Source organism: Erpetoichthys calabaricus, chromosome 2 (genome assembly GCF_900747795.2).
Source record: "Erpetoichthys calabaricus chromosome 2, fErpCal1.3, whole genome shotgun sequence".
Classification (NCBI taxonomy): Eukaryota; Metazoa; Chordata; class Cladistia; order Polypteriformes; family Polypteridae; genus Erpetoichthys; species Erpetoichthys calabaricus.
This window is the reverse complement of record NC_041395.2, coordinates 45,414,122-45,429,618: the sequence shown is the minus strand read 5'-3', so window position 1 is coordinate 45,429,618 and position 15,497 is coordinate 45,414,122. Positions and strand designations below refer to the sequence as shown.

Sequence of the window (15,497 nt, the reverse complement as noted above, 5' to 3'; positions counted from 1 at the left end):
TGTCATTCAAGTGATAGCCTTGCAGCTGAAGGTGCACACTCTTAGCCATAAAGCCTACACTACCTAAGCTTTGTATGAAAAGCATTAACTTTGGCCTCAGCCAGTGCTTAGGTCAAAATCTTTAAATCATAAAAAAGATCAAAATTGATACAGTGCTTTTTTTAAACATATATTAAAAGCAATGTTTTTGTTTTATTTTGACATTTCTGGATATTTTGGAAAACCTGATCATAATACTCCAAAAAACACCAAAATCTAACCCAGCCAGTCTGTCAGTCTGTCTGTCTGTCGATAACTCAAATCAGAATGGCTAGATCAAAATCTGTTTTAGCAGGCTGATGATGCACACAGCTGATTGGGTTTTGAGCACTTCAGGTGGAAACTGATGCTAAACACACATGAATCAAGTAAAGTACCACCATTACAAAGAAAATAGAATTCATTACTTTTATTTGCCTCTGTCCACCACAAAAAAATAAATTAACAACTGTGAATATTTCCAACTAGCTAAAGTACCCAGAATTGCCCACGTATATTTGTAAAATGGGTTAAAAGGTACAAAAGCAAATATTTATATGTGTTTTTTAAAATGCTGACCCTTTTGGTAATGCTGGCTGAAATGCAAATATTTCTTCCATCATCTGCACTACCTCTCTATCAATATGTCTGCTCTCATTAGTTAAGAATTTGTTCTTTTTGCAAATGATTACATTCTATCATTGTGGTATCTCCTTGTTGGGTTGGAACCATGAATGCTGCTTCTTAGTATTCCCTGGTATGGTGTGGTTTCACTAGTACATGTTTAATCTCATTTTGTTTTTATGAACTTAATGGACTGTGAAAAGCAGAGGGGGCTAAAGGGAATGGGGTTCACAAACACTGTGGCAGGTTTCTGTATTATTACAGAAGACAGCATAAATGGCAGTATTCAATAATGTTCTAAAGATGATTCAAAGTCGATTCATTCAATGTTGATTTAAAATTGCTGCAAACCACGGTGCTTTGTTGGCATTAAAGCTTAAAATTATAACTCATCATAAAATGAATTTGAGTAAATGTCTGCCACCAAGAAAAAATAAAATTTATTAACATTATCCTCAGTTGTTCTCTCTCACTCTCTCATATTCTGAGTAACGACTCAGCATGTACTTAAAAATGTGTTTCATTCTGTTACATGCGTTGCATTCAGTAATAACTAGCTGTCCACCGTGGGTCCGTCCATGTAGTAGTGAAACAGGACAAACTTTAAAAATCAATAAAAAAAAAATGTAAAAAAGTCTTTCTGGCCAAACCAAAGGTAGGTACGCTCCAACATCAAACGTTGGCAATGTATCTGATCATGTTCAGCTCTGATGGGAAAGTGTCCCCCATGTGGAGAGAAGAGCACGTGGTTGTGATATCTCTGGTAATCAGGAGCTACCCTCTAAAACACAAGTAGCTGAGATCTCTCTCTTAAAAAATGTCAAACGTTACTCCTTAACTATCTGTAGATGACAATGTCTGTTGAACAAACAGGTATTGCTAGCTAAGCAGAGGCATGGTGCACTCCAACATGTGGCGAAAGGTAGAGCGACTCGAATGGAGGCTGATGCATGAGTGAGGAGGAGGGCCCCGCCCCCTCGGATTCACACAAATAAAATCGGTACTACATACGAACTATGATACTTAATGCGATGAGAGAAGTCGCAAAATCGACCGGAACGTTCAAGAAAATTATAGAAAAAAACCCAATCTAAATCTGTTAAGTATTCTCTTGTGAAAAGCGGACCGACATACAGCCAGACAGATGTTGGATTTTATATATATATATATATCTTTATCATGTGGATTTCAGAAATGTAGTCTGAATTTATTTCTATCACTCAGTGTTTCAGAGTAAAGTCTTTTTTTAGACTGTATGCAGTAAACCCTGATTAAGGTGTATAGTTTTTCTAAGGTTAAATTCAGAATTAAAATATTTTTCTTGCTGTTTGTGAAGATTTTATAATTTTCCAGACGGGCAGGCTGTAACAAGTTTCAATATATTGAGACAGGACCCCGCCCTCTTTATCTGAGTCACAGCTCCAAGCCAGTTGGTGTCCACATGTCAAAGTGTAAACATCTATGTGTGTACATCTTTAAAAACTCATTTCTTGGATTTTCATCTGGAAATCTTAACAGAGCGGACAGTTTCATCAGAACATTTTTGAAAATAAAAAAGCAAGATCAACAGAAGTGGAATCCCAGTATGCTTGCCGACTACTGCTGGATCCTTAATAGGGATATTCCTGAGGCCAAGTACAACAGAAAACTGTACACTTCTACCTTTCAGGTGAGATATTCCCAGCATGTATATACAGTATAAACCTATGTTTATTGTAAATTTTAATCATGTGTCACTTAAACTCCTTGAATGATAAACTTGGATTAAATACAGGGTGAGCCAAAAAAAGTACCACATTTTATTCTACAAAAACGCTACATGATAAAAATAAATTTCATTACGATACAAGAAAGGGTATGCACAATAAATTTTTTTCACTGAGTGATGTCTTCAAGGTGGTGGCCATCATTAGCAATACACTCTTCGAGACGATTTCTGAATGCTTGCATGACTCGTTCGGCCATTTCAAGGGGAAGAGAAGCAATTTTGTGGTGAATAGCATCCTTGAGGGCTTCAAGGTTTTGAGGTTTGTGCGTGTATACCTTTGACTTGAGATAGCCCCACAAGAAGAAATCGCAAAGAGCAAGATCAGGCGAACAAGAAGGACACCTGACATCGCCACGCAGGAGATCAGCTTCCCTGGAAACACCTCCCACAAAACTTGCATGGATCTCTCCACCGTATGAGCTGTTTGCTCCATCCTGCTGAAACCAGTCTTCCAACACATCAATTTCTTCCAATTGGGGCCGCAAAAAGTTCTCTAGTATTTCAATGTTACGTTCTGAAGTGATGGTGACAATGCCAAATTCTGCAACAGAATTCTGTTTATGCAACCACTGAAATGGAAATGTGCGTTGTCGCTGCACATGATGATGGCAACTCGATGAATGGTTTGCACACAACTTTGTACGGCTCTCCCAGTCTCTCTCAGTGAGTTCCTGCACTATCATCATTTTGTATGGATGGAAATTAAGGTCCTCATGCAAAATCCTCCTCAAAGATGTGTTGGAAATGCCTAAGGCAGAAGCATGTTTGTGCTCTGAACGTCTAAAAGACTGCAAAATTGATGCCCTTACAGCTTGGATGTTTTCGGGCGTTCATACAGTCCGAGGACGGCCTGGAGATTTTCTGTTCAATGTTGTACCTGTCTGTCTAAATTTAGCCACCCACTGAAGAATTGTTTTCCGATTTAGGACGTCACTGTTAGGAGGAATGCTGAAGTGCATTCAGAAGGTGTGTTGCATAGTGATGATGGATTTGTTGTTTTTGAAGAACGCTCAACAGCGAAAGCACGGTGTGCACCGGACCAAGGCATGTTGCCGACTGTTGACTACAAGGGATCGCCTACCAAAGGACCCCCACCCCCAAACCACTTGGCTGCCTCTACCTCACGCAATCACCTTGAGAAATATGGGACTTCATTTTGGCTCACCCTGTATTTGAATTCTGCATGAAAAATACTGTAAGACTAATCTGTACTGATTCATGTGACAAAAAAAGTTACAGCTTGTTATCCAGTTTTATCATCTTTATATCGGAGCATTGGTTAGTGCTCTTGCCTCATGGATCCAATGCCCCAGATTCAAATTCCACAGTCGGCTACTTTCTTTGAGGAGTCTACGTGCCCTCTCCATGAGATTTTCTCCAAGTACCCTGGTTTTAATCCAACAACCCAAAGATGTGCATGTTGGGTTAACTGGCTTTGTTGGAGTATAGTTGTGGATATGTGCTTGAGCGGGCCCTTCAATGAAGTGGCATCCAATCCATAGTTAGTATCTGTCTTATATCCAGTTTTACCTGGGCAAGTCCTGACTAGTGCTGGGCGGTATGACCAAAATTCTATATCACTGTATTTTTCAAAATTATACCAGTTTCACAGTATTCAACGGTATATTTTTTCCCATGCATGAGTGGATGTTAACCACATTTTCCACTGCAATTACAGCAGTAGACTGGCTAAGAATAACCTACTCCACTGTCACGAGAATTGTACATTGTACAAAAAAATATTTTAATGTGCACACAAGTATTAATACAGGTTTGCATGGCCCCATAAAGTGATAGTTTTCAAGGGGGTGGCACTAATGAAGAGAAGGAATCACATTGCATGACAGTTGCAGTCACAATATAGAACCTTTTTATTGAACAAATATTGTAAACAACTTAAACTTTAATTTTGACAACATATTTTAGGGCGGAGTGGTGGCTCTGAGGCTAAGGATCTGTGATGGTATCCAAAAGGTTGCCGGTTCGAATCCCCGTCACTGCCAAAAGAGATCCTACTCTGCTGGGCCCTTGAGCAAGGCCCTTAACCTGTAATTGCTCCAGGGGCACCATACAATGGCTGACCCTGCGCTCTGATCCCAAGGGGTATGCGAAAACTAACAAATTCCTAATACAAGAAATTGTATAAGGCGAAATAAAGAACAAAAACAAAACAAAAAAAAAAACAAAATATTTTCAACCATCCACAGAGACATTTAGACTTAGCAAAATATCCAGAGGTGCTTGTCAAAAGTTGTATTACACTGAACATGTCTTAGAAAAGGAATAAATAGTAAATATTTTTTGTAAACCAACTACACTTTCTGTTAATGTTAACAATCTCTGTCCACTGACACATTAGCTATATGGATTGTAATGGCATTAGTTATCTCGATCCACTGCTTGCTTTTTTTGTCATAGGCAGTACCTCTAGTAAACGCGTCTATAAGTGACGTCGGACTCGAGTGTCCTCTATCTTTTTCAGTTTTACCCGAGGACGTGGATGGTGCCAATCTTAGTTCCATACATTCATGGTACTCCAAAGCATGTTTGCGGCTAACGTGGTGCAGCAAATTGCTCATGATGCCGCCTCTGACGACAACTTTAGCTCGATAGCTTTTGCAGTAATTAGATAGATAGATAGATAGATAGATAGATAGATAGATAGATAGATAGATAGATAGATAGATAGATAGATAGATAGATAGATAGATAGATAGATAGATAGATAGATAGATAGATAGATAGATAGATAGATAGATAGATAATTTATTAATCCCAAGGGGAAATTCACAAATTCAGTTCTTTTGTCCACATCCGACGTTTTAAAACCAAAGTATCTCCAGACAACAGACACGGCTCCTTTTTTCGCCAAAAGTTCTTCTGTGTCATCATGTTCAACTTTATTGTCTGTAACAGCTTCAGCTTTGGAATGTTCTCTGTCCATTTTCACCGTTCAATACCTCCACTAACGCATGTACTCCATTGTATAAGTGTTTAGCGGTGTAGTAGTGAAAAAGGTCCCTCCTTAAACAGTTTCCCGCTGCGCCACGATCTAAACGTTGTTTAGGCTATTTAAACCTAAACAAGTAAAATATGTATCATAACAAAAATAAACGATTTTCGGTATGAACCGGTGTACCTCCCAGCACTAGTCCTGACCCCCAAAAACCAAGCTCTAAATTAAATTAGGTCATAAAATGTTACATCCTCCTATATTTGGTGGACAAATTTAACAATGGATAACCTGCAAAATCTTCAGAATATTTAAAAGTTCACAAATATTGTCAAACTGCAAATGATATTTAGACATCTGTACTTTTATGCTAAGAAAGAAACATTTTAATGACCAAATGAGTGATTTGTCAGTCCATCGCAGGACACACTGACACGGACGTCCACATTAAATCTTGGCCAGATTTGAGTACCAAATTACCCTAAAACACTGATGACTTGAGAAAAGAGAAGTACCCAAGGACTAGAAAGCTGCAAACGTCAGTCTTATCTTCAAGAAGGCAGACAAAATGGATCCTGGCAATTATAGACCAATAACTCTGATTTCTGTATCATAAATATCATAATAATAAATTATAATATACTAAATAACAGCCAGCAGAGGTTTAAAAAAGGAATATCCTGCCAAACCAATCTTTTGGATTTTTTTTGAACAGGAAAGAGTTGACAAAAGCAAAGCACACAACATAATTTCAAAAAGTCCTTGATACAATTTCACATCAAATAATAATTCTGTAACCTGGGGCCTCATGTATAATGCTGTGCGTAGAACTCACACTATAACATGGTGTAAGCACAAAAGCGGAAAAGTTTGTATGCACAAAAAAAATCCAGATACATAAATCTGTGCGAAAGCCAACTGGAGAAATGGCAGACACTGAGGAGGCAGCAAAAACAGTTCAAGATGACCTGGGGAAGCTTCAGAACTGAGTGAACACCTGAAAACGCAGTTTAATGTAGAAATGTGCAAAGCACTACATGGGAGCAAAATGAAAGTCAGTTATAAATACAAGACGGAAGACAATGTTCTACAGGATGCAACCTCTGAAAAGGATTTAGGGGTTTATGTTGACACAATATTTTCATCACTTAACACAGAAGCCATTAAAAAGACTAACAAAATGTTAGTTAATTTTATATCGTAAAACCTGTTCACTGATGGGCAGCAGGGTGGCGCAGTGGTGGTGCTGCTGCCTCGTAGTAAGGAGACCTGGGTTCGCTTCCCGGGTCCTGGCTGCGTGGAGTTTGCATGTTCTCTCTGTGTCTGCGTGGGTTTCCTCCCACAGTCCAAAGACATGCAGGTTAGGTGCATTGGTGATCCTAAATTGTCCCGTGTGTGTGTGTGTGCCCTGCGGTGGGTTTGTTCCTGCCTTGTGCCCTTTGCTGACTGGGATTGGCTCCAGTAGACCCCCGTGACCCTGTGTTAGGATATAGCAGGTTGGACAATGACTGACTGACTGACCTGTCCACTATAAATCAACGGACTTTATGCTCAGACAATATAATGCAGTAAGTAGTGAGACCACATCTGGGGCACTGTGTGCAGTTTGATCCGAACTGCAAGAAAGCATAAGTGAAGGGGGGAATGCCCCCCTTAAACCTGAATGTACCTATGTTACTAAAATTAATTTTCTATAGAGGTTTGTTTCTTTGGGCAGCACGGTGGCGCAGTGGGTAGCGCTGCTGCCTCGTAGTTAGGAGACCCAGGTTTGCTTCCCGGGTCCTCTCTGCATGGAGTTTGCATGTTCTCCCTGTGTCTGTGTGGCTTTCCTCCGGGCGCTCTGGTTTCCTCCCACAGTCCAAAGACATGCAGGTTAGGTACATTGGCAATCCTAAATTGTCCCTAGTGTGTGCTTGGTGTGTGCTTGGTGTGTGTCCTGCGTTGGACTGGCACCCTGCCCGGGGTTTGTTTCCTGCCTTGTGCCCTGTGTTGGCTGGGATTGGCTCCAGCAGACCCCTGTGACCCTGTAGTTAGGATATAGCGGGTTGGATAAATGGATGGATGGGTCTGTTTCTTTCCACAAAAGTATATTTTTTAATTTTTTTTTTATTGCCTCGGCGAATGTATGAATACTAGTAATCAACAAATATGATAATAAAATCCATCCTAAGCAACTCTCACATCTCTCGCCTGTCCCGAAAACAGAGCAACACTCTATACTAGATAAATTACAGACTAGTTTACGGTTTCAAATTTGGCTTGAGATAGAGGGAGGTCATTTTAGCTTATATATTTTATATTCAGTATTTTACTCTTTTACATGTCAAATTGCCACTTCTGTTAGCAAAACAGATCATCAAGTAAAAATTTAAATGACCTCGAGGTGGCACGCGAGTATGTGTCCATGCCTTATGTGCAGTCTGTACAAACAGTGGTGCGGCGGGCAGAGAAAAAGCTCACTAGCAAGTCACACATACCTTATGACAATATATGTAATAAACAAAGATGTTTCTTTGACAACATAATTCAAAAAATAAAAATGCTTCAACTTTCCATCAACCCATTTAATAAACCCACAGAACAAGGTGGCAGGGAAGCTCATTGGATCCAAGATAGAAACAATTGCTGGACAGGATGACAGCCCCATTGCACTGAGCACACACACATAAATCAGGTGAAACTTTAGCATCCCCAATTCACCTAACAAGCATGTCCTTCAAAACAGTTAGCCCAATCCCAGAACACATTGTGCCATGCATGGACTTTTCTAATTTGTCTAAAAAAAATAACAAGTTTATTTTGTCACAAGTACAATAAGCAGACAAAAAAAAAGTGTTCAGTCATTTCAATATTGTTAACGGAACTCTTAAAGTTTTAAATGTCAGTCAGTCAGTTGGTCTGTCATTTTCCAACCCACTATATCCTAACACAGGGTCACGGGGGTCTGCTGGAGCCAATCCCAGTCAGCACAGGGAGCAAGGCAGGAACAAACCCACCGCAGGACACATGCACACACACCAAGCACACACTAGGGACAATTTAGGATTGCCAATGCACCTAACCTGCATGTCTTTGGACTGTGGGAGGAAAGCCACGCAGACACGGGGAGAACATGCAAACTCCACGCAGGGAGGACAGTTTTAAATGTGTTACTGTGAAATTTAGGTTATACTCAAACTTTTAATTACAATTTATGATATATGACTTGGGACAGGATGTACATTTGGAGCAGTACAGTTGTGACTCACAAAAATATTTAACATTTAAAAAACTATTTATGGTTAGTCTGATTCCCCACCCCCCCAAAACCAAAAGTCAAACTCTGACCATGCAAGAGAGACATAGCAGCACTGGAAGCTGTTTACTAAAGACAGTAAACCAATAACTGCATCCCAGGACTTAAGGACATATCATACTCCAACACACTCACTGAGAATTAATCCTGTTTATTTTCAAGACTTCCTGAAGAGATTGCCTGAGGACCAAATCCAGGACTTCAGTATTCCCAAGGGCATTAATAAAGTAGATCTAGCAGTTATTTTAAGTTAACTGTGAACCAGTGGAAATTAAGGGGAAGTGCATTTAGGACTAAAGCCAAGATGTACTTCGTTATGCAAAGAGGTGAGATATCTGGAATAAACTACCTAAACATTGAAGCAGAAATCTTGGCAACCTTTAAGAAGGATCTGGATGAGATATTGGGACAGGTTAGCTATTAGTTAACCAAACAAGCCTGATTACTGAATGATTTTCTCTTGTTTGTCTAATTTCTTATATTCTTATGTTCAATGTGACCTTACAGTAGCAAGATGCTAAGGGAATATACACTAGGAAGAAAATAAATGTGTGGAACTCCACACCATACTTTTCTAACACCTGACATGGGAGTCTTAATAAACTGAAGCAAAGCCCTGGAATGTGAAGATGATCTGATGTCAGACGCACATAATCCTGAATAAAGACGGTTGTTAAATCACAGGGTAACTTTAAACTTGCTGGAAAATACTCTTCAAAATCAGAAACAGTTACAGTGAGAGGGAGAGATCTCAGGTTGCATACTGCTTCAGTTATAATATGTTGGACTGACAGGCATATGAATAAAGATCATAGTGAACAAAGACTCTTAATTAGACACTTGTGAGCACTATACTGAATGGTCTTGCCCAGACACTGATAAACACCCTGGGAGGTGAAACATGGTCGCATTGCCCAAACAGAATGACAGCTTAACCGGACGTGACAATGTGATGGCCATAACTTACAATAACGGAATAGTATGACTGAAAAAGACAGGCATGTCATGACAAAGGTATTAAAACAGTAACAAATCAACAGTGATTTCATAAAACCGAGATACAAAGTCAGTTGTGAACTCGTAAACCACGATTTGGACCGCAAACTCTGAAAGGGTTACCACAGTACCTGCTGCAGGGTGGCATTATCTGGCTGGACGAGCTGTGAGAGGATCTGCTCCAACTCTTGTAACTGCTCCGCCATCTCGCTCAATGAGTTCCAGGAGATGCGGCGTGACTACAAGCACTTGATCTTACAGCTCAGAGCGCTGCACTGATACACATGGGCTGCACGTCCACCATAGACATCCGAAAGCGCTAGAGCGCCGAGGCTAATTCCTGTAGGTGCAGCCAATAACTGTGGCGCAAACTACTGGTTGGCGGATTCCTTCTGTTGACGAGCGATTTTTGCCAGCCGTATGTGCTGTTTAATAGTAGTAATTTTGTATCCTTCATCGCTGTCAGGTAAAATAAAATACAATATATGCGCGGAATACTTGTCAGGTCAACAAAAATTAATACAATGTTTCCTTATTAAAAATATTTCCTTTAGTCCATTACTTTGCTTGTGACCAGTTCGCGGTGGAGTCGCGAGAACAGGATTTGGATCAGAGATGCAGAATACAGAAGGAGAAGCAAGATCTCAGGATAAAAATGATTCAACAATCTTGTGTCTGTATGACAAATTCACACATCAGTTCATTTAAATTCTCTGTGTTTGAGTGTTATATTGACACAATTAGTCTGAAGATGTGTGCGGGTTAACGATGATGCCGCAAAACTGTCAGCCCTTGGTTCAGTTCGAAGCCCAGACCCTGACTCTATGACATTTTCACATTTTTCGCTGTGTTCGCATGAGATTTGTCGGGGTGTTTGATCGAGGTTTGTTAGACTTGGCCACTAATAACAGGTTCATTATTAAAAAGTGCATTCCACAATGGACTGACTCCCCACCCAGCACTGGTGCCTGCCTTTTTCAGTTCAATTCAGTTAAATTTTGTAATAGTGCTCTTGTCTCGATGCATGCTCAATAAGGAAATTCTAGAAAGTTGATTCTGTTCATCTGGACATTGTTTTTTTTCCCGAGGGAATAACTTATGTCCAGATGAACAGAATCAACTTAATAGCGCTCTTCGCTGAGTTTTGGCACAGGGCGCTCTGACAATTTCACAGGTAGACACAAATACAAACTTTACAAATGACGAATTAGCATAATGAGCACACAGAAAGAGAAAGATGTGTTTAAACAGACAGGAAAGAATGTGGTTTGAAACTGATTCAATATAAATCAAGCCCAGCAATAGCCGAAGGCTGGCAGTTTGGTGTAGTGGTTAAGGCTTTGGGCCTCAGCCCCTGAAGTTGTGGATTCCAATCCCACCCCTGATACTGTGTGACCATGAACAAGTCACTTCCCCTCCTGTACTCCAATTTGAGAAAGAAATGTAATGTTGTGTGTCATCTTGAATAAGGGCATCAGCTAAATAAATAATTGTTGAACTATTACTTTACTTCCCCAGTGATTGTCAGTCCCATAATAGATTAAGCAGGTCCACAAAAATACATTTAAGGTGTATTAGTTGTATTGCTTTTTGTCTTTTGTTGGAATATTCCACCTGTGTTCACTTGGGTGGGTTTACACCAGGCAGGGCAGGCTCTCGGCTAAGGCCTGGCACACAACAGCCCAGGAGCTCAATGACTTGGAGGGCGCCAAAGCCTATGCAACCAACCCAACCGACTCATTGACTGAATATCAGTATACCACGTCGCCATATTACACACTAATATAAATGCACTCTGTCTTCACAGGGTACCCCCCCCCCTTTGATATCACATATTAATATGAACACAATCCACTGATCTGCAAGGGGCAGATGCCCCGCCTGATGTTATTTAACACTAATATCAACAAGCTCCTACCTTCAAGGGGGATAACACTCCCAAACCATCGCTTAGGGCACCATATACCCTTGAGCTGGCACAGGCTCTGGGTGCTGTGGTTTTATCACACGCCTTGAAGTACTGCAGTGAGTTAACTGGCCAGGCATAACTACATCAGTTTCGGAAAGTGTACACACCCCTTCGCTTTCTACACAATGTATTGTATTGTAGATTTAATTTTAGAAAGATAAATTCCCCATTTGTTTGCCCATCAATCTACACTCAATATCCCATAATAAAAAAGTGAATACTTGTTTTCAGAAAGGTTCACAAATTTATCTAAAATCAAAAATTGAAAACTTGCATTCCTGTAAGTCTTCAGACTCTTTGCTGTGACACTTTAAATTGTGGCCAGGTGCCTCCCGTTTGCTTCAATTTTCCTTGAGATGTGCCTAGAACTTGATTAGAGTTCACCTACAGTATGTCAAACTGAATTCATTCATTTAGAAAGGCACACACCTGTGTTAATAAGGTCCCACAATACAAACTGCATGGCAGGATAAAATCCCATGCTATGAAGTCCAAGGAACCTACTGTAGACTGCTGCAATCAAATTGTGGTGAAGTATAGGTCAAGGCAAGACAAGAATGCCATTGCTAAAGCTTTGAGTGTTCCAAGGAGCAGTGTGGCCTCAATAATTGTGAAATGGTAGATGTTTGGAACCACCAGAACTGTTCTTAGAGTGGGCCATCTGGCCATATTTGGCAACTGAGCAAGAAAGACCTTGGTCAGGGAGGTGACCAAGCACCCAATGGTACCTTTAACAGAGCTTTAGAAATCCTCTGCTAAGAAGGGAGAACCTGTCGGAATGATGACCATTTCAGTAACACTCAATCTGGCAATCTTCCTACAGTGAAGTATGCTGGGGTGATGAGGTTTCTTTTCAGCTGCAGGGTCTGAAATGAGAGAAGATTAAATGTAGTCAAATGCAGAGAGGTTCTTTAAGATGGCCTGGTCCGGAGTGCACACAACCTCAGACTGTAGCAACAGTTCCCCTTTCAACATGACCAGAAGAATACAGCCACAACACAGATGAAGTGGTTTTGAGACAAGTCTCTAAATATCCTTGTGTAGCCCAGCCAAAGCCCAGACTTAAACCTCATAGACCATGTGTGGAGAGACCCAAAGATGGCAGTATACAGATACTTCCCATCCAGTCTAACAGAGCTTGTGAGGATCTCCCAGGAAGAATGAGATAAACTGCCCATATCCCAGTGTGCAAAGCTTGTAGAGACTTACCCAAGAAGACACAAAACTAAAATTTCTGCCAAAGGGGTTTGTACAAAGTACTGAATTAACGGTCTAAATACTTACTTGAATTAGAGATTCCAGTTTTTGATTTTTAACAAATTTGCAAACCTTTCTGAAAACATGTTTTGTCATTATGGGACAAAAAGTGTAGATTGAGGGGCAAACATGGCAAATTTTTCCATTTAAAACAAAACCTACAACACAATAAATTGTATACTGTAGAAAGTGAAGTGGTTAACTGAATCCACTGTAATTAGGTCTGCATAACCACAGGCCTGGTTCCTCCACTGTGCCTTGTGTTTTTATCCTGTTTGCTGCACCCAACAAAGCCTGCAAATTTATTTTTTATTTAATTTTAAATAGATTTCTTCCTATCATGGGCATCATCTTCTTTGAGTACAATTGTTTCCCACCTGCAACAAAGGCAGGGAAAGTAACTAAGGCCACATAGAAAATCAATGAGGGAGACTGAACAGTTAAAACTTTAAAGTACATCACACTTTCCAGACTTTTGCCAGACTTTAAGGACAATATTTAGCACTCCCCAGTGATCCTCTGTGTGATAAGTGGATTTAAAAAGAGAATAAACACGGGATATAAAAAATATACGTAAACCATGTTACAACTACCGGAGTTTACTGATAGCTTTGTTATCAAATGCCTAACTTTAAAATGTAGCATATCACAGCCAAATTGCACTTGCACCCTTAAAAATAATGGTTCTTTAATGGCACTATATGGTTCTTTACTGGATTGTGTGGTCCTTCTTGAATCACTGGTTGATAAATCACCATTTTATACTGGGAAAGGTTCTTTGCATATTAAGTTAGTTCTTTGTGCTTAGAAAAACCTCCTAATGTGTACAAAAAAACCCTGAAATCTTTAAATTTATGATAGGTTACCGGACACTAACAGATTAAGAAAACTTAAGCTGCTATATGTATGCTGCAATAATCCTTTTAAAATCATGAGCCATTGCTATGTTTCAAATCTCTTAACTATTTATTCATATTTTTTACCACCTCAATTCCAAAAAAGCTGGGATGCTGTGTAAAATGTAAATAAAAACAGAATGCAACGATTTGCAAATCACATAAACCCATATTTTACTCACAATAGAACATAGAAAACATATCTAATGTTGAAAGTGAGATATTTTACTATTTCATGAAAAATATTAGCTCATTCTGAATTTGATAGCAGATGCAGATGGGCAACACGGCTCAAAAAAGTTGGGATTGGAGCAACAAAAGGCTGGAAAAGTAAGTGGTACTACAAAGAAACAGATGGAGGAACATTTTACAGCTGATTAGGTTAATTGGCAATAGGTCAGTAACTTGAATGGGTATAAAAAGAGCATATTAGAGAGGCAGAGTCTCTCAGAAGTAAAGATGGGCAGAGGTTTACCAATCTGCAAAAAACTGTGTCTACAAATTGTGGAACAATTTCAGAATAATATTCCTCAACATAAAATTGCAAAGACTTTGAATATCTTATCACCTACTGTATGTAATATCATCAAAAGATTCCAAGACTATGGAAAAGTCCCTGTGCACAAGGGACAAGGCTGAAAATCAATATTGGATGCCCATGATCTTCGGGCGGCACTGCATTTAAAACAGGCATGATTCTGTCATGGAAATCACTGTAAGGGCTCAGAAATCACTGTCTGTGAACACAGTTCACTGTGCTATCCACAAAAGTAGATTAAAGCTCTATCATGCAAAGAAGAAGCCATATGTGAGCATGATACAGAAATGCTGGATCAGTTTAAAATGAACTAAGGCAAAGTGGAAAACTCTTCTGTGGCCAGATGAATTGAAATTCTTTTTGGAAAACACAGAAGCCATGTCCTCTGGACTAAAGAGTACAGGAACCATCTGGCTTGTTATCAGTGTTCAATTCATCAGTGCCTATGGAACTGGAAGCTTGCACATCTGGAAAGGCACTATCAATGTTGAAAGAATTGTCCATATGCTCCCATCCAGACAACGTTTTTTCAGGTAAGGCTTTGCATATTTAAGGAAGGCAATGCTAAACCGCATACTGCATCTATTACAACAGCATGGCTTCATATAGAAGAGTCTGGGTGCTGAACTGGCCTACCTGCAGTCCAGACCTTTCACCAATGGAAACATAATCATGAAACAGAAAATATGACAAAGATGACCCAGGACTGTTGAGCAACTAGAATCCTGTATCAGACAAGAATGGGACAACATTCCTCTCCCAAAAGTCTAGTAACTGGTCTCCTCATAATTCTGAAGAACCGCTCTGGCCCCTTTACGTTTAAGAATGATTGCATCTATTCAAAACCTGCAACCAATGTTGCTATAGGTATGGTATCTTATATTGATCCAAGACTCCAAAATGTATTTAGGATGTTCCAAAACATTGTGCTCAGGTCCTGAAAATGGCAGTGCACTGACAAAGAAAAACAGGGGAAAAAAATCTCCATTTAAGGCTAGAGCCTAATTTTGGGTATTAACACCAGTAGAACATTGAAAACTGTACAATATCACCTGAGCTTTGCCAATTATCTGATGGGTTCATTCAAATAGGTGTTTATGGCACCCTGTGTGCCTACTTGTTGTGATTTCTAAAGCACATGCTGCTGTCTCACAGCAAGAAGACTGGGTTCATGTATTGATTT

General features: G+C 39.8%; 1 protein-coding gene across 1 annotated transcript in view; it reads right to left on the bottom strand.

Annotated features, from left to right (window-relative positions):
• Window positions 1-9,967, bottom strand: part of ipo4 (importin 4) — a 183,209-nt gene extending 173,242 nt beyond the window's left edge. Inside the window, 1 exon segment of the mRNA XM_028793702.2 lies at window positions 9,786-9,967. Within this exon segment, the coding sequence (XP_028649535.2) occupies window positions 9,786-9,860 (75 nt within the window). The 5' untranslated portion in view covers window positions 9,861-9,967.
• Between the last annotated feature and the right edge of the window lie 5,530 nt (window positions 9,968-15,497).